Source organism: Erigeron canadensis, chromosome 2 (assembly GCF_010389155.1).
Source record: "Erigeron canadensis isolate Cc75 chromosome 2, C_canadensis_v1, whole genome shotgun sequence".
Taxonomy (NCBI): domain Eukaryota; kingdom Viridiplantae; phylum Streptophyta; class Magnoliopsida; order Asterales; family Asteraceae; genus Erigeron; species Erigeron canadensis.
This window is the reverse complement of record NC_057762.1, coordinates 44,473,526-44,498,233: the sequence shown is the minus strand read 5'-3', so window position 1 is coordinate 44,498,233 and position 24,708 is coordinate 44,473,526. Positions and strand designations below refer to the sequence as shown.

The 24,708-nt window shown below is 31.4% G+C and overlaps 1 protein-coding gene across 2 annotated transcripts; it reads left to right on the top strand.

Annotated features, from left to right (window-relative positions):
• The first annotated feature begins 10,668 nt into the window (after positions 1-10,668).
• On the top strand, positions 10,669-24,183 carry LOC122587297 (protein TSS). Of its 2 annotated transcripts, XM_043759424.1 has the most exons (24): positions 10,669-10,708; positions 10,832-10,972; positions 11,096-11,157; positions 11,308-11,400; positions 12,340-12,412; positions 16,442-16,753; positions 16,881-16,945; positions 17,684-17,815; positions 17,953-17,994; positions 18,256-18,777; positions 18,945-19,099; positions 19,307-19,790; positions 19,880-19,942; positions 20,031-20,132; positions 20,226-20,543; positions 20,615-20,707; positions 20,830-20,931; positions 21,013-21,117; positions 21,257-21,390; positions 21,494-21,677; positions 21,849-21,980; positions 22,072-22,184; positions 22,273-22,351; positions 22,440-24,183. In XM_043759424.1, the coding sequence occupies exons 2-24, from the start codon at positions 10,900-10,902 to the stop codon at positions 23,997-23,999; spliced, it is 4,998 nt and encodes a 1,665-aa protein (XP_043615359.1). In that variant the 5' UTR covers positions 10,669-10,708; positions 10,832-10,899; the 3' UTR covers positions 24,000-24,183. The 2 variants fall into 2 exon arrangements, with proteins under 2 accessions (XP_043615359.1, XP_043615358.1); XM_043759423.1 differs by lacking the exon at positions 10,669-10,708 and having other exon boundaries at positions 10,789-10,972.
• The last annotated feature ends 525 nt before the right edge of the window (positions 24,184-24,708 follow it).

Below are 24,708 nucleotides of genomic sequence, written 5' to 3'. Positions count from 1 at the left end.
TTCACCGAACCCCATCACTTACCTATTAGAAATGTCTAAAGATAAATTGTTATTTTTATACCATCTATTATGTTTCAAAAGCATTCATGAAAAATCAAGCTTCTTAAAGTTGACTATATTTTATTATTCTGATACACAAGTTTTTTCACATATATATTTGCTTTAGCTTTTGATCAAAGACTTTTTTTTTTTTGACAAGTAAATTTTACCTCAGACACGTATGGTGTCTGCTAATCGCACAACGAAAGGGTCCTGCACTAAGCGGATCTTAAATAGCCTTTCTCACCATACCATCTACTTTATTGGAATTAAGTCCTTGATATAAAAAACTTTTGCCAACCCATTATTGAATAATTTCAATGCTTCGAAGTGTTAAGACTTGTATAAATTCAATAAAAGAAACGGTTGTATTGGAGATACTTTAAAACAATAAATATTTTTATTGCAACAAAAACACAAGTAAGCCATCATCGACTGTAGTTGGCCAGTTGTGCTAAAGTTTCTATTTCTTAGTTTCTATTTCTTATTTGTTGCGCTACCCCCAAGTCTCGATTAAGCTACTAAAATTGATGGTTCTATCAAAGGTACTGTGCCAAATATTTTGTGAGATTCTTGATCTATAAATAAATTGTAACATGTAGAACACGTTTCTTATTTTGTACTATGATTTATTAAAAAAATTCAATACAATCAACTTATCTGAAAACTGCACAGTGTCCAACCCGTAGTCATTAATTTACAACTTACAAACTCACAATTGTTTGATTTAATTAGTGGTTGGAGCAATAATAACTATTATACAATTAAACTAGCAGCAATAATAAAAAGTATACATAAAATATCGAAATGGAGCTAAGCTATTCGCCTAGCCCATCAGTAATCATTAATGAGTAATCCAATACGGAGTAGAATGTATTGGTGTATCAGTAATAAAATGCGTGATCATTTGGTCCATGGTGAGTGCTGCATACAACTCTAGAATTCATTAGCTAATGCTCATTATTGAATTGAATTATTTCATCCAATTATAGTATATAAATAAATTAGCTAATTAACCCGGGTTTAACCCGGATATATCAATCAAAGTTTTATAAAATCACATTTTCGTCACATATTGCGATAGTCTCCTCAAAATAGTATATTAACTCGCATAATATGTGAATAATTAAAAATATGTTATGATAAAATTATTTAAACGATGAAACTTATAAGACAATGTATAATTTATTAGAATTTTTTTCTAAAAAAATTAAAAAATATATATATCTCTAATTTTTTTTTTTATAAAATAACAAAAACAAAAATGCAATAAATTTTAAGAATAAGAGTGTTTATGACATCATAAGTAAATTAAAAAAAACAAACTTAATATTAAGAAATAATTTGGATGTGACACATAAGCAATATTTATGGAATGATAATGTCACAACAATCATCTTTTATTTAATATAAAGATAAGTAAACTTAATTTAATTTAATATACACGGGAGTAAGTACTCGCGCGTTGCGGCGGTGAGATGGTGGGGTGATAGGTCATAGAGTGTGATAGCCAAATGCCTTAACCGTACGGGTTACGACCCCGGACTTAAAAATTTGTCGAAAGTATATCGAACGACATCTGTAATGAAAGAGCATGAAATTTTAAAAACACCCATATAATTTTTATAATTTATCGGTGTATGGTTTTTGAGACAAAAATTTTTGAATAAATTAGATGAATAAATAATTTATGGATAAGAGAAAAAAAAATGATTGGTTGAGATTTAGGGAGAGGGAAAGAGTATTATAGTTATTTTAGGTAAATATAGAATGAATATGGGACATTTTAAAAAAATAAATGTTAAAACTTAAACTTTTGACATGGTGAATTTGTTTTATAATATAGTATAGATAATTGGTTAACTTCATTATTATATTGTGTTATCATAATAAATAAAGTATTATATTACGTAATACGCGGATAAACATATAATTAAGTTCGTGTAATTATAATATCGCAATTTAACAAACATCAATAAAAAATGTTGAAGCATGGTTACGTTGTATGATAGAAAAAACCTTATATAAAGTCATATTTTTTTGATAATAACGTATGATATAAAACAAATGTTATAAACAAAAAGAAAATCAAAAGAATAATTTTAAAAAAGATAATATAAATCTAAGAACTATAATAGAATAATCAACTTCAATTTATATATCAGAATCGTTTATACTTTTTTCGTACAAAATGTTCACTTTAACAAGTGAGTCTTGCTTGACATGCCAACATTAAAGCCTAGCGTGTCTTTTTATTGACGGATTAATGGAAGGTATCAAATTGAGCTGATATAAGACATTAAGCAGCTTTTTGCAATATAGTTTATTCTAAATTCGACGCAAGCTTATAAATTCCTCAATTATTATTATTATTTACTAGTATAGTGTTCGCATAATACAACGAGAGTATTTCCATAGATAGGGTTAAACCATTTAGATGATATTTGTTACATATATATATATATGTTTGGCAAAAGTAGTTGTAGCTGGTAGTTAATAGCTATAGCTGATAGCAGTAACTTTTAATTTGAGCTGTAGCTGTAGTTTTTAAATAAAATTGTTAGCTATAACTTTTATTTTTAAAAAGTGTTAGGTATGGTAATTGTAGCTGCAACTTCAAGAGTTATTTGTGTACCTTTTAAAGATTAAAAGGTTTATCGAAAAACTAAAGTTTATGAAAGGCTACTTCAAGTGGCGTTTCATTTAGAAATTTTTTTTTTATTTCAAATAAAAGTTAAATCTAATTGCATTCAAACAAAACTTTTAACACTTTAGGAGGTTTTAGTTTAAAACAAAAAACTAAAGCTCCTAAAAAGCTCTTGAAAAGTTTGTGCCAAACATAGTCGTAAATTAACAGTACGAAACATAACATGATTTGTTAATATGTTAATTTTATTAAAGTGTAAGGTTTGGGGTTAGGTTAATTCAAGTGGTTAAAATAAAACAGATATTAAAATAAAACAAATAAAGTAATATTTTTTTTCTGACTGAGAATATCCGTGCATCATGAAAATCATTGTGTATTAATGTATATCTTCGTGCTTTATTAATCTTCGTGCATCAATTTTACCATAATAGATGTTATATATGTGAGCTTAAAGATATCTTTATTTCTTAAATCTAGTATATCACAAACTATATTATACCAGTGGTTTTAGAGATGAATTTGGATTGTCGGCTTGTTTTTTTCATCTTTGGTAAACGGTATTTATGGTTTGAATTATGGGTTTAGAAAAAAACAATGATTAACAAAATTTAATATGTTAATCACTAATTTATATTTATATTTGTCTCATGATACTTATTTTTTTTCTACTCTAGTATTAAGAATTTATGAGTAATAGTTATGACATATGAAGTGTATGATATCACTAAGCGTTAGTATGATAGAGGTTTTTATTTGTCGAATTAGGTTTTGGTTTGACAATTGACATAATAATTAAGAGAAAAACCAAAATGCTGCTAGAAGCATGGTAAAATCATGTTTCTTCCTCACAAACTCCACAAACTACTCCATGAAAATCACATGTTTGAATATAAAATCTCTCCCCTGAAAATCATGGTAGAAGCATGCTGCTAGAAACATACTTGTTAACCCCAATAATTAATGTGGAAGATTTAGTTTGTAAAAAAGTCAAAAACGATAGATTGTTTCAATTGATTTGACCATTTTACAAGTTATAATCATCTAAACCAGACCATACACCTCTTTAACAATATCCCACCAAAATACTTCGAAAAGATACCATAATAAGTTGGAAAATAATTAATCCTTCTAACTTTTAGATAAGGACATGTGGAAAAATCAGAGGGTAAAATTAATAAAGGGAATTAGTGGTATCCACATGTCACCAGCTAAAGTTATTAGGAGAATTTTTAAGCTATTTTTTAAGAGGATAAATCATTTTCCTAATAAGTTTTATTGGACTTGACCAAAACGTGCATTAACTTGTTAAAGTCTTTTATGTATCTCTAGATCTATCGAAGATATATGATATATCCTTTTGAAGCTGGAAAAACTGAAATGTGGATCAGAAATGTTTGGATTTACACATATATTTTGATAGTCATGTTGTCACATGTCTACTTATATTAGAATCAGAATTAAATAATGAGCAAAGATCAAAAGTTGAGTAGTTGCAAGTTATTATCTCAGTATTCTTTTCTTATTTCAATTGAACTCCAAGATTTAGGCATTATAATACACAAGTTTAACTTTAATGTTGTCGATTTTATACCAAGAAAATAAAAAGGGTAACTTGAATAGCCCATGAGTTGATTATACTCGATTTGGCCGGTAGGTCCTTAGATCAGTTTCTATTTTGTGTACTTGTTTTTATAAGTAATTTAAATCTAAAGCACATATCATTATTCTGACTTGTTTTTGAAATAAACTTAACATAAAAATCCACATGCATGAATAAAATGTTATAATATTAATCTCCGATATAGTTGATATTTCGTTGGCAAGTACCAGGCACATTATTTTTGAAAGTTCGTAGATGGTTTTGTTAATTCTAAACTTCTAACGTTTCATGATCGTCCGAGGTTTAAAATTTGATAACTAGCAAAATAAAATAAAATCTAACACTATCGATAGTGACGGTTGAATAAATGTTGTCGTTTTCCTCTTACCATGTTGCCTTTCTCGGTGTAGTTGAGGTGATGGTTTCGTGGTACCATTTAAGTCGATGGTTTTTATTTCATGTTTTAGTGTATTATATGGACTATCATAGTCTATTTTACAACAAACATTTTTACTCCAAACCTAGCAATTTTATAATCGTACTTTTTAATTAGAATAAGAAGCTACCCAAACCAACACATTCCCATTAGTGTCCAGGGCTTTTACAATGGGTTCATGCCAAAGGCCCAAAGGTAGCATGTCGCCCGTTGGAAACCGTCTTATATACATGGATATCAACTCATACAACATAGATTTATTATTTGAAACACAAAATATGCGGTCATGTAATCATGTTAAAACAAACTTACATTTACATATAACATGTCAAATTGTTTGCAAATGCCACAACATCGGCCAACACATTTAATAATGAGGTAAAAACAAATGATAGATTCTAAAGAAATTGTCGCCACGGTCAAAAGAGATTCCAGTTAACGCGAAGTAGCCGCTCAAGAAAGGTAATTATTATTACAGACTGATTCTTTTATGATTAAATTAGTGCAAGCTATATGATGTCATTAATAATGTTGCAATTGATATAAACCAAATATGACTTGTAGACAAATAAGCCCATTGACTTACCCTTACCTTGTTTGATTTTTAATCTAAGCTGACAGAACAATGTGATATATTTTTTTCTAAGTCACAATATTTTATGAGATTAATATATATTGTTTAACAGTGTTTTTTTTTAAGTATAATAATATAAAGTTTACCATATTAGATTCTTATGCCATTGATATTTATGAGAAACACATTAATCAGGTAAGATAAGAAACCATATATCTTGATTCACTATATTTTTTAATTATTCATTTATTTATTTTTAATCTTTAATATATATTAAAAAAGAAACTTTAAATAGTAATATGAAGTAATCTCTACCCTCCATTAAATTTCCATCTTTAATCTCCACCATTAGATCAAGTTGCATACATCATCTTTAACTAAACTTTTAAAGAAAGATGATATTAGTCCTTCAACTTTAGATAATTTTCTTAAACTAAAAACAATATTAATTACACATATTTATCTATCTATCTTTTTATTTATCAAACTTTTTTAGAATAATAATATCCATCTTTTGTATTTCTAACAATTCGATAGATTGTTCTTTTTCTTAGGCCTTTTTAATCATGAGCTCGTATCATAAAAAAATATATTCACATATGAGAATTTTTTATAATTAGTATATTGATATTCTAAAATAATATATTTTTGTGTATGATGATTTGGAAGTTGTTACTAGAATCGTGATCTCGTGCCATATACAATTTTCGTACATATGTTAATTGGTGTAATTTGCTCTGATGATTGGCTAATATATATTTACTTTCTAATACTAAAATACAAGATATTTACAAAAAAGTTTATAACTATGTTATATATACTTGAAAGTAATCAAAGAAAAAATAAAATGTCCGATTTGTAGTTCTTTCAAAGGAAATGAAGATTTAGAAAGGTATTTATGTTTTCATTGTTAATTTGTGTAATTGTATTTATTTTATTTTTTATGCTTCCAACATTTTATACCTTTAATGTTTTTTCCATTATATCATTATTTTTATATGTATAAATGTTTTTTTCATATGGTTCCCACGTATTTCACGTGGGTTATAATCTAGTTATATATCATTCGAGTAAGATTTTTTCGTATATAAAGCGATATAATCTAATACTATCTTATAAAACATTTTTTTTTCAAATATCAATTAAGTAATTGAACTACCTAAATTACCCTTATTCTTTATTCACTAATTTAAACATCTCTACTTAATATACCTATAATACCCTTAAATCTCAACCATTCATTTTTCTCTCTCTCCTCAAATCTCAACCACTCATTTTTTGCTCTCTCCTCCATAAATCATTTTATTTCTCTAATTTATTCAAACTCTTTTATCTCAAAACCGTATATCAATAAATTATAAAAATTGTATGGGTGTTCTTAATATTTCATGCTCTTTCATTAGAGATGTCATTCGATATACTTTCGCCGAATTTTTAAATCTGAGGGCAGAGCCCATACGGTTAAGGCATTTGGCTATCATACTTGACCTATCACCCCTACCATCTCACCGCCGCAATGCGCGAGCACTATCTCTCATATAATATAATATACAAGCTAGACTTAATAAACTTCATATTTTCTATATATATAACTAGATTAAACATGTACGTTGTGCTTGGCTGACTAAGAACATAAACTAAAATTAATTGAAAATTATATTATTATTCATAGTTTATGATAACATGAATAAATAGTCAATTTAAAAATGATTCAAATAATAATATTATAATTTATAAATATATAATATATATCAAATATGTAAAAACATGACTAATTAAACGAAACAATGATAATAATCACTGAATTAATAGTGACGCGGTCTAAAGCATATAAACATCTTTGTGCTCATATATTATCAAAATACGGACTTTTAATTATATAGAAATAAGTTACAAATATAGATTTAAATATCAAAAATATGTTTGTGAAATTGATAAAAATAAATATCTAATTTAGCATTGATAATATAATCGGTTAGTAAAATACTGGATATAATTATCAATATAATATAGTTTTATATTATATTAAAGTAAATTATATTCCACGTACAAAGATAATTAAATGCAAAGGAAAACAAAAGGAGATAACTTACAAAGATCGACAATATATTATCAATGTCTTTTAAATAGTTTTAATATTCAATGATATTTACCGTAATTGGCAAAAAAATAAACAAATATTAAGTTAGATCAAACGGTTTGTGCATAATATTAAAAGTTAGAGGTCATGCGTTCTAATAATGTATTTGACTTTTTTATTTGCTATTTAAAATTGATAAAAAAAAAAGAAAATAATAAATGTCCACGTAGGCGGATAATGACGTGGCAAATGAAGTACTACATGAGCGCTAAAAAATATAAACTTAAATGTCAATATATCTAAAAAAAAATTATAATTATCAGATAATGCCACCAAAGCAAAATGTCTTGTTGGCACGAAAAGGGAAGTGTCACATAGAGAAAACCTATCATCTCTTAGTTATATGAGTTATAATCTTGTATTTGGTTTTTTTATTTGCCATTTAAAATTGGTAAAAAATAATAATAAATGTCCACGTAGGCAAATAATGACGTGGCAAATAAAGTGTCACATGAATATTAAAAAAATATAAATTTAAATGTCAATATATCTAAAAAAATTAAAATTATCAGAAAATATCACTTAAGCAAAAAACCTAGTTGGCACAAAAACAGAAGTGTCACATAGGGAAAAACTTATCCTTTCTTAATCATATAGAGAGACTAGGGGTTGGATATTGTAAAATAAGTATTAAAGTAAAACAAGTAAGACAAGATCTTGACCCTTAGATCATAGTTAGATTGATGCACGAAGATTCACGAAGCAACTGATGTATGATGATTTTCATGATGCACGGTGGTTTTCAGTGAAGAGTAACATATTGTTTTACTTTTTTTACCTTAATACTTATTTTAATTTACCTAAAACCTATATAACTATATAACATAAGTTCAGTGAAGAGTAACCTACATAACTATATAGCATAAGTTCAGTATTATTGGGAAAACCACTTAGAGAGAGACTTAGGGTGTACACTATGGTAAAACTCGTCTTTTTGAGAACTAATCCATGTCAGCGTCATATAAGTGCCACATTCGATAAACATTAACTACGTGGACTTGCCACGTTATATACTACGTGGACTTGCTACGTCATTAAAAAAAGATGAACCAGAATATACATTATAAAAGATCATCTGTTGTCATTGGGATTTAGTCCAACTGTACATTTAATGCCCCTTATGTCTTTCAGTCAAATATTGGTCACGGGTTCAAAAACTTTGAAAGACATATTGGGAAGTCTTTGCCAATGAGGTAGAGCATGGGGGTTTTCTCTAACATTAGCTAGTTTCCTTCAGAACGGTAGTGAGATTTTCACCGCCTGTCATGCCCTCGGATTGACTGTGCTGGTGACGTGGTCGATCTCTACCGGACGATGAAAAGGCATGCCACTGAGTCCAATCATCACTGCTGTTAAAAAAATATATATATTTTTTAATTTTAACTTTTGATTTTAAATAAAGGGTCAAGATTGTTACTCCAACCAACTTATGTATCTAAGTTTACAAAAATAGAGTATCAAAGTTCTCTTCAACTACTCTCTTTGAAATAAATTACTCTTTTTGAAATAAATCAGAAGATAAAAATCATTTTCTTTTTACTAATTAAAATATATAATACCGTTGTGCACCTCCTTCGCCGTTCAAATGATATTGTTTCTATTGATTATTCTATTCGTAAGAAACAAAAAGAGATAATACAATAGCAAAAACCAAAGAAGTTACAAACTTTGACAAGCTATTATAAATTATAAATAATTAGATACATCCTTCTTTATTATTCTCAACAAAAGCCTCTTAACCAACACCAAAATGACATAGTAGTCGAATGATATATTTTATTGAGAAATCTCAGGATTGAATATTCGTGGATTAATATTTTCAAGCGACCATAAAAATGTACGTAAAAAGATGTCATTAAAACGTGTTCATAAAACATTGTTTACTCCATGTCAGAAGGCTAATAAAAAAGGTGAAGATTTGCTCAAGTTGATACCTCAACTTGAGTCAAGTTGGGAAGATCTTGACCCTTAGATGAAAATCAAATGCCAAGATTTAAAAATGGTCTTTTAATCTTGACCCGCGATTTTCATCTAAGGGCTAAAATTTCTCCAACTTGACCCCTCAAATTAAAAGTAACTTGAGGGATCTCCACCCATAAAAAATCACTTTTTGCTTTTCAAAAAGCTAGCTAATAAGTACTAGTTTGTGAAAACTATTTGATTAAGCTAATTAATAACCCTAATCTTATCTATACTATATTAATAAACAAATTAATATCCCCTTTTCAACTTTATATCTTTAAAATACCAAAATGCCCTTAATTTTCAACACATTCTTAACTCATACATCAAATCTACCCAATATATCCATAAAATATTTTACACCCATATTTATCAAAACTATCTATATCATTTATTAATTAATCTAAATTTTTCCATCGAATATCTTTATAATATACTTAATAAAGTTATTTACAAAAGATAAATCCCTTAACCATAAAATAAATACACTACCAGATACGTCAATTACTTTTAAATTAATAACCACATCTTTAACACCACCGTCACTAGCACCACCCGTTGCCGCCACTGCCGACGCATTGCGCAGGTACCATCTCATTTTTTATAAAACAAATTACTCATCTCCTTTTCAACATTTTATTTTTAAAAAATCCAAAATATCACTAATTTTTAACACATTCTTAACTCACACACTAAATCTACTTAAAATATCTCTAAAATATTTTCTCAACTATATCTATCAAAATCATATTTCTCATTTATTCACTAATTTAAATATTTTAATCTAATATACCTATAATAATACTTTTAATGAAATTACTTACAACATAAATCTTTTAACCCATAAAATAACTACACTACCTTTTACATCAATTACTTTACATTAATAATCATAACGTTACCGTGACCGCCACCACCCATCGCCACCGCCGCATTATACGAGTACCTCTCTCGTATAAGCGAATATAAAAACACATAAAAATGCAATTTATTTACCAAGTTGATGTATAGAATATGGGAGGTGATATTCGTATCACATTTTTTGATTGATGTACCACAATATATAACTTTTATAACTGACTGCACAAATCAGTACTGCACAGGTATGGTAAATTTATAAAAAAAAAATGATACAAATATCACTTCCCATATAATATATATAGATTAATAGATGCAATATTAATAATAATCTCTCACTATGAGGCTCTTTAAAAGGGACTATCACATGTATCTCTTGTAGAGAGAGAGAGAAATCAAAGTAAGCAAAGGAGAGGCCAGAAAAATTTCAGAAATCCACATATAGGGTAAGGGTAAGCTCCCAACACACTCTTATCCCTCCATCCTATCCTTCATTCATCTTTATTATATATATATATATATATATCTATCTTTCACATTTCTAATTCCTTTCTCAACTCAAATGGCCTTTTCAGTTTGCCATTAAATAACCACTACATCAACAACTTAGTCAGCTCCATTCCATCATATTCAATTCTCTATCATGGCACCAAGGTCAAGCAAAGGAAAAGGAAACAAAACCAAGTCTGATAACAAGAAGAAGAAAGAAGAAAAAGGTCTGCCTAATTAGTTATATAATAATCATGTTTACATATATATTAATCTTCAGCAGAATCTTATTCATATATATAATCCATATATAAAGAGAGACATGACCCTGTTTTATGTTGTCGTTTCAGTTGTTCCTAGTGTTCTGGACATAACAGTTATTACTCCTTATGAAACACAAGCTATACTTAAGGTACTATACAATATTTCAGTTTTGGAACTGTGTTCTGTTAACAGGGAATTATATTTTGACGGATTGGGTATTGATGTTGTTTCAAAAACAGAACATAATATTATGAGTTTTTTAAACATAAGTTTTAACGAAATTTTCTATATAATGCAGGGCATATCCACAGACAAAATCATCGACGTGAAGAAGTTACTAGCTGTTAATATCGATACTTGCCATCTTACAAACTACTCGCTGTCACACGAGGTTAAATTTACTATACTTTATTCTCATCGAAATTCACGATAGATAGTAAATTATTTGTTTTTACCAAATGCCATAATACGTGGAAATTTTAGAGGACAATTCACACTCAATAATAGGTTATATGGGCCTAACTTGTTACCCGACTACTATATAACTCAAAAATCTTTCTTAATATTTTCATATTTATATTTATCATTATTATTATTATTACTGTATTATTATTTATTTATTTATTTATTATTATTATTATAATTATTGTTATTATTATAATAATAACTTTTATTGAAATTTCAAAAATTTACAAGAAATTAGTGAGGAGATGCGATACTATCTGGCCCCCACTCCTCTAGCTATAGCAAAACCAATCCGACTAAATTATTATTATTATTATTATTATTATTATTATTATTATTATTATTATTATTATTATTATTATTATTATATAGTACTTCGTAATAGATTTTGAAGGCCCTTAAAATTTGAAGACATGTGCGGTCCCATATATCGCACACCCTCACTAAAGGCCCTGCTTTATTACTGATATGAAATGAAATATGAAATTGTAATTAGTATCCAGCCATTACTACTAATTGCCATTCAAAAGGAAACAAAATCAATATATATTACTACTAATTATCAGGCTTTATTTGTAAGACATAATAATGACTTAATGAATAGGGAAATGCTAAATACAGCTCTAAAGGCTCGTGCATAAAAAACTTGTACCTTCCATATTAAAAGCCCGTTTCCTGATTTTCATGATAAATGTACAAACAATTTATACACCGTAAACATTTAGGGCTGTATTTAGCAAACCATTTGAAAAATTGGGCTCTGAAAAACCAAGGATATATGTGGTATATATGTTTGTACTTATTGAGCATTGATAACAGTGTAGCTAATTATTGGTGTGACTTAATTGTATATAATTCTGAACAGGTTAAAGGAGCAAAATTGAATGATAGGTTGGATTTGGTTACTCTCAGACCATGTTTGATAAAGATGGTTGAAGGTAGGTTGTTTTCTTCACCAATATTTCACAAAACTGCAAACCATAAGTCATCCATTTCATCGATCCGCATTATAAATATATTCAACAGTATATATAATCACTCATATTTCAGTTTTTTTTAACAGCTAATAATTTTATAAAAAAGACATACTAATGACTAGCTAAGCAATAGTTGTTCATACGAGTTGGCATTACTATTTACTAGTACGAGAATAGGACATTGAATGAAATTTTGTGTGCTTAAATCATTACTTTTTTTTCGGAACAATCCCTATGAAATTTGTTTGTCCAGTTTGATATATGGACAAGCTACAAGACAAGTGAAGTTAATTGAAAACTTTTTCAACCGTTAATGATGTCTTCAATAGCATTACGGATTTATTGGTAAATAAGTGTTCTAGTGGCAAGTAATCTTGCTTTTCTCAAAAAAGGTTTTATGTGGAAGTAGTGCTTTAATTAGGCATATAGCTTAGAGATATAGCTAAGAAATGATTGGATCCTGTAAGGCTGTAACGATGAAAAAAAAAACCCTGTTATAATGTTGCATTTGAGTCACAAAATGACTTGTCATCCGCGAATAACTGAATAGAAAATTTTATCAGTTTATCTGTTTTATTTAGATTAGTTACAAAGATTGGATTTTGGTAAAAAAAAAATTTATTCGATGAAAAATCAGTTTAAACGTAGTTGTCGATGATGTTTATTATAGCTGTAAATAAACAATAATAATCAGTTGAGGATCATATTACACAAAGCATTCTTTTTAAAGAAGAAATTTGAATAGTTAATTAATATTTTACTGGAAGTATATTTTCGAGTTGTCAAACCAAGAAATCAAGGATAAATCGTCTTCATTCTAATTTCCAAACATCGATAACGGCATATTTTTTTTTGTTTGAATACTGGAGAGTACTTAAGCCTTTTTAACAATCTAATAGTTGAATGGTTATCATATATACTCTTTTCTTTCTTAGAAGAAAAATGCATGTACTTCTGTTAAGTAAATTGTATGAAAGATATAAACACACACTTGTTACAAACTATATTATATAGTTTTGTTTTATGTTATTTATCTTAATATTTGATTTTTGTAAGCCTTTTATTAAATTAAAAATCATTCTAAAGTTTATGAGTCTACTATTTATTGAGGGTATATTCTAACAAAAGTCCATAGTGATAGATGACAATATTATTTTATGTACGCCAATGTCGTACACGATGTCATCTTCTTACGATGACATGAGTTATTATTTAAATACTTTGCCAATTAAATTAATTTAGATGAATCTTGGAAATCAAAATACAAAGCTTGGGATGATGATAAATAACGATGTGTGGTTTCCATAACATAATAATTGAAGTAAATTATACGAATATAGATTTGGGATTAGGAAAGTAAAACTTAATTAGTGGACACTATATATTATTTTACTCCGTCATATTTACTACTCATTTATATTTACGAAGGGGTACTCTGGTCTTTACCTACGGAAATTTTTCCAAAAAAGTGTACTTGTCTTTTTGTGTAAGTGGATCAGTAATAAGATCCCTTTTAGCTCTGCACGATTTTGTCAAGTACTAAATTCAATTATTTATACTCTTTGGTCAAAACAGGGCCAACGCTGCATTTTTAATTTAGTTTTATATATATAAAAAAGACCTTTTTTCGTTAAATATTTGTACGAGTTTTCATTATAGGCTTACGAACCGTTAATACAATATTGCATAAAAAAAAATGATATTTATACCACAAAATTGATACATTACATATTATAATTTTTAGGGTATCCAATAAAACATATATATGATTAATAAATGAAAAACTGTGTCACCAATATTTTTCATGAAAAAAAATTCACGTTATGATTTAAATTTTTGAGAGATGTTAATAACACCAATTTAATTAAGTTTACTTTTAAACTACATTAAATAATTTTAAACCACCTATTCTGCGAATAAAAACAGATAAAGAAATAGTATTACATAATAATACTAGTTAATCAACCCGGATTCAACCCGGACATGTTAATTAAAATTCTAAAATTATAAAATATATTAAAAAGATTATATATATATATATATATAATGTTTGTTATTAAAACATTATAACTTAATATAAATTTAATAATTCAACTAACACAATAATTATATAGTTAATAAATCAACTAATACAATAATAAATTATAAAATAAAAATGACTACCGCATTAAACAAATAAGAAAATACATTTTATTTGTAATATTATATAAGATGGAATTTTTTTTTCTTTAAATAAATGATTAATATAATTATTAAACATGTAAAGGATTATTTCTATTTTATATATATGACATCATAATAAAAATAAAAACATTTTAAAGTGAAATATGGATTTGCCACATCAAAATTTTCTAAAAATACCTATAGGAAACAATCTTGTTTTATTATATATGTATATATATATATATGGGTGAGTTATTTTGAGAACCACTAAAAAAAAGAACGCGAGAACCAATCTCAGCCCTCCATTCATTAAGATCAAGAAGGGCATGTTTGTTATTATTAAAAAAATTGTCCAACACTCTCTTTCTCTCTCCTCTTATTAAATCAAAAAATATCTAAATCATTAAAAAACGTTTATCTCACAAACCGTACATCGTTAGACGGAAAAAAACACATGGGTAATCTTGAAATTTCGCCCTCTTTCATTAGAGATGCGATTCGATATACTTTTGACGACTTTTTAAATTTCGTTTTTTTTCCATCACGTTCATCCTACACATGTGTAAGTACAACCAACACATGTGTATGAAAGACCTGAAACTGGTGAGTTGTATAACCTGCCCATGGATAAGTACAAACTACACATGGGTAAGTTACTTATAAAGTTCAAAAATGATGAGGACGCATTGTAAAACCCTAAATACTAAACCCTAAAGCTTAATTTTTAATCTGAAGGGGAGGCTATCTACTTTTTAAAAACCCAGGAAAATCTAAACCCTAAAAACCTAAAACGGATGAGGGTTCCCACTTTAGGGTTTAGGGTTTGAAGCCCGAGTGTTAGCCTATCGGCTCAGCCTCGACCTTCAAACCCTAAACCCTAGAGCGGGTACACGGTACGCTTTAGGGTTTTATAGGTTAACCCTACAACTTCAAACCCTAAACCCCAAAGCTTAATTGCTAATCCGAGGGGGATGTTACATTCTAAAAACCCAGGAAAATCTAAACCCTAAATGCTAAACCCTAAAAACTTAAAAAGGATGAGGGTTCCCACTCCAGGGTTTAGGGTTTGAAGTTGTAGGGTTAACCTATAAAACCCTAAACCCTAGAGGGGGATGTATTAGGGGTAAGTATAACTTGCCCATGGGTAAGTACAACTTACGCATGTGTAAGATGAACGTGATAAAAAAAAATCTAAATTTAAAAAGTCGTCAAAAGTATATCGAATCGCATCTCTAATGAAAGAGGACGAAATTCTAAGACTACCTACGCTTTTCTTTTCGTCTAACGATTTATGGTTTGTGAGATAAATGTTTTTAGTGAATTATATAGAATTCTATTAAAGTAAGAGAGAGAAAAAAAGGAGCTAACGAAAATACCCCTCTAATGTTGAGAGGTATTTTTTATTTTTAATCTTGTCCGTCCATTTTCTTCTTTGATCCAAGGGTGTGGAGGAGTTCCTGGGTTTATTTTTTTAAGAGTTCTCAAATAACCCCTCCTCTCTCTCTATATGTATATTCGATAACCATACATACATTATTTGATGAACTAAGATTTTTCTAAAATATAAAAATAAGCATTTACAATCTTATAATAGAAATAAAAATTATTATATTGAATTAATAAATATTAATGCACTTTTTTTATTTTATAAAATATACGTAGTTTTTTAATAATTTTTTAACAAAATACATTTGTAAACCTGTACTTTTATTATACTTTCATTGTGTATTTGTGCTACTTATTAATTACTATACTTGGGTAAATGTAAATAATACTGTAAAGTCCGTAATTGAATATTTACAAAGTTGCCACTGATCTATTTTGAAGAGGACTACACTAATGAGTCACATGCGGTGGAGCACGTGCGACGGTTGCTGGACATAGTAGCAAGCACAACGCGTTTCACGAAGCCCAAAGCCGGAAAAACCACCGCCGGCGCCGGTGGAGAAGCCAGATCGAAGAAATCACGATCACAGAACGTGCAGGCGGGCCGACCTTTATCTCCACCGTCCGATGGAACAGAAACCGTTGAAAATGGTAGTTCCGAGAATCTCGACATGGCAGCGATTCATCCGGTTCCGAAACTTTCCGATTTTTACGAGTTTTTCAATTTCTCAAATCTCTCTCCGCCTATTTTACGTAAGCCTTTCTCTTTTTATATTTTTTCCCTAGTGTTACGACGTCGTATATAAATTTAGACGACCTGCATGTATTAATTTAGTTATTTGAATTATCTTATGATTCTTATCTTATCTTTTACCATCAGATTTGAAACGAATTGAACGTCATGATGCACATGATCTACGTGAGGGTGATCATTTCGAAATGCAGGTTAATTTTTTTTTTATTTTATTATTATATATTATTATTATTATACAGTAAATTAAGTAGTTCTGGCGGAGTACACAAATTTTATCCAAATAACTACATCTGCTATAATTGTTATTACACTTTAATACGGAGCGTTAGATTTTTTTTACTTGTGATCAGGTTTGTTAAAATTATATATATCTTATATGATTTTTGTTTTTTAATAATCTCTGTGACTATGTATGTAATTGAAATAAATTTAGTAATTGAAAATGATTTTTTCACATAATATCATGCCTTTTTGAGCCATGCTTATGGCCTGTGGGATATTGATTACTGAGCCGAAATCATAAAGGCTTCTTTAGCTATCTTGCCGAGCTTGAAATTAGCTTAAATTACTGGAGGCTTGCGCAATTTGCTGCTGTACTATTAGCTTAATATAAACTTTTAAGACAATGTTATCGTACGCATCCGGTGACCACATGGTAAAGGTAAAATTGTAGGGGCCATGTCACCGGTTATAAGAGGTAGGATACATATAATGGTTCTGAATTAGAAGTTTGATACATAAAAAGGTAAAATTGAAAGGTCATTACATAGCTACATACATTAGCAAAATGAGGATAGTTGGATACATTTTGGTGTACTTTGCATAATTTCTAATGAAATTGAATTTTCAAAGTATAATCCCCAACCAGTGACTAATTGGTACAGTCGTACAGATGATGATGTGTTTTTTTTTTTATAATATATTTGCAGATTAAAATATGCAATAGCAAGGTATTTCAAGTTGTTGCATCCACAAAGGGTTTTTACGCCTTGGGAAAGCAATTTTTGCAAAGCCATTCCCTGGTGGATCTTCTTCAACAGCTTAGCCAAGCTTTTGCTAATGTAAGTAGTCAGTATATTATTAAAAGGAATTCGTATATTAGTATTCTTTATTTTTGTTTATAAAATTCTCCTCACTCATTGAAATCAATAGGAATTCTTATATGAGAAATACTTATTTTTAAGTCGGAATTTTGCAGGCATATGAATCGTTGATGAAAGCCTATGCAGAACATAATAAGGTAATATTCTTTTGTGTGTGTGTGCACGTGCGCGTGATATATATAATATTTGTATGAGTGTGACGAGTAACTTTAATTGGCAGCCGTCATAAATGTAGTCGTCTGGTTTGTCGTGTTTTTCTGGTTTTTGTGTCATATAACATGCTTTATATATTCGATATGTTTTCTAAAAAATATAAAACGGGCCAGGTTTTACATGTTTCTGAACAGTGAACAAATTGTTCGCATTTCCTTCACAAACTTTCAAGGTTTGATTTTCAGTTTGGTAATCTTCCATATGGTTTCCGGGCGAATTCCTGGCTAGTTCCACCATCCATTTTGGATTCAGGATCAAACTTCCAGCCACTTCCATCAGAAGATGAGACCTGGGGTGGGAATGGTGGTGGCCAAGGGCAAAATGGTCAACATGACCGTAGAGCATGGGCTACTGAGTTTGCAATTTTGGCCAGCCTTCCTTGCAAAACTGAGGAAGAAAGGGTGGTTCGTGACCGAAAGGCGTTCTTGCTACATAGTTTATTTGTCGATGTCTCCATCTTTAAAGCTGTTTCAACCATACGCAAAGTTATAGATTCTGTTGCAGCAGAGAACTGTCCTCCTGGATCGATCATAAGTGAGGATCGTGTGGGGGACTTGTCTATTACAGTGAGACGAGATACTGCTGATGCAAGCTTGAAGTCAGGTGTGAAGGTGATCGGAATTGGATCTCCTGACATGTCTTGTGAAGAAGTTGCTATACGGAATTTACTTAAAGGAGTAACGGCAGATGAGAGTGCAGTTGTCCATGTAAGTGTCCTTTGACCCCAGTTGACCCAATTTTCTTTCGCTTCACTGCTGCAGGAATATAAAGAAGAAAATATTTATTGCATTTTTGTTTTTGGATGTTGGAAGCATTTCATCTGAAGCTCATTAATAGGCTTGGAAAAATTAATCAATGCACTCAATTTTTACAGGACACTACCTCGATGGGTACAGTATTTCTAAGACATTGTGGATACACAGCAACGGTAAAGATTGTTGGTGACATCAAAAAGGCAAAGTTCATGTCACAAGATATTGTGATTGATGATCAGCCTGAAGGTGGAGCCAACGCCCTTAACATTAACAGGTATGCATTTTTTGATCCTTATTGATACATTAGGCTTAGCAAATAAATATATTCATTTATACTTTTTTGAGCATTATATCACAATAAAATTTATTCCGTGAAGTCACCAAAGATTTAAAACTTGTTATTCTTCCTGTGTAGAACTTATATCATATAAGCCAAATAAGACCGTCTAATAGACTTTTTTTGTTTAAAAATATTTTACAGTTTAAGGTCTCTGCTTCCCAATTCAAGAGATGGGGAATCATCAGGATCCAAGTCACCTCAACCTGAACAGGGCAGTTTTGAATCTTCAAGGTGTTTGGTTAGACGAGTAATAAAAGAAAGTTTGATCAACTTGGAGAAGTCAGCTGATTCCGGGAAGCCTATTAGATGGGAGTTGGGCTCTTGTTGGTTACAACATTTGCAAAAACAGGAAGCACCAACAGGAGATGATCCAGAGAGACCCAATGAAGATAAAGCTGAAACAGTTGTAGGCTTAGGAAAACAATTTAAATTGCTAAAGAAGCGGGAAAAGAAGCAGAATGATACTAATTGCTCAGATAATACAGAAGCAAGCAGTTTAGGTCAAGAAAGCACTGCGTTAGAGCCAGACAGTCAAGAGTTAAACGTTGACTCTGACCTTAAGAAACTGATTTCAGAAGAAGCCTTCTTACGGTTGAGAGAAAGCAGAACTGGTCTTCACTTGAAGGTTAGTTCACTTCCTTCGGGTGTGAAGTGTATGTGCTAGATATGTTTGCAAAGGCTTAGTGCTTTATACTTACTGTTAGTCTGTTACAGTCAGGAGATGAGCTTATTGAAATGGCACACAAGTATTATGATGAAGTGGCATTGCCTAAGCTGGTACGATTCTGTTTACAAATTGAATTTGAATCATAAGGGATATTACCATGCTTTGATGGCACCATAAGAAATTTGGTCCTTGTTTTAGGTAACAGACTTTGGATCACTTGAACTTTCTCCCGTTGATGGGCGCACACTTACTGATTTCATGCATTTAAGAGGGTTGCAGATGCGTTCATTGGGACGTGTGGTGAGAAAGCTCTCTCTCTCTCTCTCTCACACACACACACACACACACACTCTTTACTCCCTGATTTTTGACCTGGTAAATTTTGATGATTAGGTTGAGCTTGCTGAGAAGCTTCCACATATACGATCACTTTGTGTTCATGAGATGGTCACACGTGCCTTTAAGCATATACTTAAAGCTGTTATTGCTTCAGCTGAAAACTTTTCAGAGGTGTCGGCAGCTATAGTCTCAACTTTAAATTTCTTGTTTGGGATGTCGGGAGAAGACAATAATAATCAAGAGTTTCTTGATGATCAAAGTCTTAAGTTACAATGGTTACAATCTTTTCTAGCTAAACGATATGATTGGAAGATAAAAGATGAACACCAACACTTGAGGAAGTTTTCTGTTCTCCGAGGGCTGTGTCACAAGGTATCGATTTGGCATCCATTATATATATGTGTATTTAAATATTAAATGCTAATAGCTTTACCAACATCCAGATTGGATTGGAGTTGGCTTCAAGAGACTATGATATGGATAGTCCAAATCCATTTAAGAGTTCTGATATTATCAGCATGGTTCCAGTATGCAAGGTATCTGTTTCTCACATGCATAAATTTATAGTCTTGTTGGAAACAATTGGTCTAACTAATATGTGGTTATTAGTGCAAGTCTTTGCTTTTCATACAAACTAATTTTGATATATATGTTATAGCATGTTCTATGTTCTTCTGCTGATGGGAGGACACTACTGGAGTCATCTAAGATTGCACTGGATAAAGGAAAGCTAGAAGATGCAGTTAACTGTGGAACCAAGGTATCATTATGTCCTGAAAAAGAAATCAGAAAATCTAATTATCTATGCATATAAAAAGTTAACATTTTCACATTCAATTAGGCACTTGCAAAGATGATAGCTGTATGTGGTCCTTATCACCGAACCACTGCGAGTGCTTACAGTCTCCTGGCAGTCGTTCTTTATCACACCGGTGACTTTAATCAGGTGACATATTCTTGTTTCTTTCTTTGATAGTGTGGTTATATTGTATTTGTTTAACTTAAAGTGATGGGTAGGAAAGTAAGATCTTATTACCCATGTAAATGATAGTGATCTCATGGAAAATATTTTTTCTTGTTTTTAGGCAACCATTTATCAACAAAGGGCTTTGGATATCAATGAGAGAGAACTTGGTCTTGACCATCCTGACACGATGAAAAGTTATGGGGATCTTTCAGTTTTCTACTACCGTCTCCAACATATTGAATTGGCACTCAAGTAAGTACATATTGGATATCTTCTTGTTATAAATGAAGTATTACTTTTTCTCTCAAGAACTTTCTTCTACCCGTGGTGATAAATAGCACGTTGAATTTTACAGATATGTGAACCGTGCACTGTTCCTTTTGTATTTCACATGTGGACTCTCACACCCCAACACTGCTGCAACTTATATAAATGTAGCTATGATGGAAGAGGGTATGGGCAATGTCCATGTTGCCCTCAGATACCTCCATGAAGCCTTAAAATGCAACCAAAGATTATTAGGAGTCGATCATATACAGGTCTCTGCCCCCCCCCCCCCCCTTCTCTTTCTCTCTCTCACACACACACACACACTCTCATGCACACACACACAACAAAACATGCTGCAAGGAATCACTGCAAAGAGACATGTATGCGTTATTCTAGCAACGCCGTTTGACTGACTAAAAATCTTTGTCTTTCAATTACAGACAGCTGCTAGCTATCATGCAATAGCTATAGCTCTTTCTCTGATGGAAGCTTATTCCCTGAGTGTGCAACATGAGCAAACTACATTACAGATACTTCAAGCAAAATTGGGAGCAGAAGATCTTCGTACTCAGGTGAGGACGACCTTCTGAAATACCTTACAATACCTGATTCATGTTACTATAACATCCTCATAATTGTGACTCGGATCCCCATTGTAAACAGGATGCTGCTGCGTGGCTAGAATATTTTGAGTCAAAAGCTTTAGAACAGCAAGAAGCAGCAAGAAATGGAACTCCAAAACCGGATGCATCTATTGCCAGCAAGGGTCACCTTAGGTATTAATATGGTATATCCAATTTACTCAATGTGAACTGTCCAATAATATCAATCTATGGACCAATATATTTGACCTCATTTTTGCAGTGTATCAGATCTACTTGATTTTATTAGTCCAGATCAGGACTCGAAGGGGGCAGATGCACAGAGGAAACGACGTGCCAAGGTAGTTAAATACTTAACCTGGCCTACAAACTGAAACAAGAAGTTGGCATTTTGATCAAGTATCTTATATTGTATGTATTAACTATTAGGCATCACCAGTGGGTGAGAAGGCTCCAGGACTACAGATTGATGCACAAAATGATGACTCGGGTATTCATGATACTGTTGAAACCACAACAAAAGCAGAACCTACTATCCGGGAGGATATACAAGAGGTGGTTATCCAAGAAGTGACGGATATGGATAATACTACTAAACATGATACAATAGTTGCAGAAGATGTTCAAAAATTAATCTCTGATGAGGGATGGCAAGAAGCAAACCCGAAAGTGCGGTCAGGAAATGGTGGTCCAAAAAAGTTCAGCCGAAGAAGACCTGAACTAACTAAACTACACATCAACAGTGTTGAAAAAACTGTATCCAGAGAACACTCTAATAGGGGACAGAAAGTAACACCAAGACCGACTTCAACAGAGTTAACTCAGTCAAAGCAGTCAAAGGTGAGCTTGACCGGTGGTGAGGACATGGCCAAGCCACTGATGCGGACTTCAGTTCCCAGAAGCTCTCCTAGGATTTCCCCAACTACAGCAACTCTTAGTGCCATGGCTTCAAAGTCTGTGTCATACAAAGAAGTTGCCGTAGCCCCACCAGGTACGATTCTGAAGCCATTACTTGAGAAAGTAGAAGAAGTCGAGGAGCAAGAGATGGTAAAAAATGATGAGATCCTGACCTCCAGTGGTTCGGGTGACGCATCAGAAGCCAAGAATGAAGAAGTTGGTTTAGACGACACAATACCAGATGATGAAGTTATTAAAGAAGTCGACATAGTTCATGAGACTGTATCAAAATTGGAAAAATTACCAGGAGAAATGGAAGATTCAAAATCAGGAGGTAATAAATCTGAGAGTGCCACAGAAACAAACGGTAGCAAACTCTCAGCTTCAGCCCAACCATTCAGTCCAGCTTCTGTACCTATGACCCATCCTATTGCAACAAATATGTACGATGTTATAGCCAGCCAAGGCATGTTAGCTGAGCCAGTTGGGTTTCCACCAATTGCTGCCCGTGTTCCATGTGGGCCCAGATCACCTTTATACTACCGGATGAGCCATTCATTTCGCATGAAAAATGGGTTCTTGAAGTATCAGATACCTGGTAGTGGTTTAGGTAATAGCCCAAGAATCATGAACCCACATGCACCTGAGTTTGTGCCGAAACGAGCCTGGCAAGGTTCAGAAGCCGGGGGAGGTTCAGAGTGTGCAACTAGTGCAAAAAGTGACGAGAGGTCAAGAAAGACCAGCTCAGAGGCCGAGAAGGCAGAACTTGCAAGACAGATTCTTCTCAGTTTCATTGTGAAGTCGGTCCACGATAACTCCGAGTCCAGACCCGAGCCCGTTTTGGCTAATGAGAAAAGGCCAGAGTACAACGATAGTTCTAATGAAGCAATTGCAAAAGACAGTGCAATTATAAAGATTCTTTACGGGAATGAAGGACAAGAGACAAACGAGCAGAAGACCAACAAAAACGGAGATGGTGAAGGGTTTGTGATGGTGACAAAACGCAGACGAAACAAGCAGCAGTTTGCAAGTGGGGTAAGTGGGTTATATAACCATGCTTCACAACAATCTGTATCTGCTTCAGTACGTTGAAGAGAATTTGGTTGAAACGAGGAGCAAAGCAATTCGTGATTTTTGATAACAGATGCAGATAGGCTGTTGTTGTTCTGATTCATTTTGTTCGAGTAATAAAATAGTAACATAATAAATGTACGTTACATGATATACTTCATATTGCAGAGGTTTTTGGCTCTAATAAATGGCTATTAGTTAATTATGTTAGAGATGCAAAAGAATAATGTTGTATGATTAATTAACATCATTAGTAGTAACATTGATCATATGGTATGATATCATTATGCATAAAGAAACATTTTAATGACAAACATAAATCGTTTAAATTATTTCGAAATGGTTCAACAAAAGTGTATATAAATATACTTTTAAAATCACAAATATGATTGTACAGAAGAAGACTGCTAATTACAAAGCTTTATGAAATTTTGCTATTTCGACCTAATTAACCCACTACAACCAGCCATATGGTGTTTGACAATTAATTCCCGTTAGACTCAAATTCCATCTCGACTTCAGGAACATAAGATTCATGATCTATCTTGAGTGACTTCGTTAGTTGCCTGGTGTTTGTGATAATGGATTTAAAACCGATCGAGCTGCGCACTATTTTGTAGAATGTGAATTAGTTGCCTGGAAATTAATTAATTGCAGCATGATCATCGATGCATTCGATCTGTTGGTGGAAACTCTCATCACCATCCATTATTTTTCAATTCATTACGGA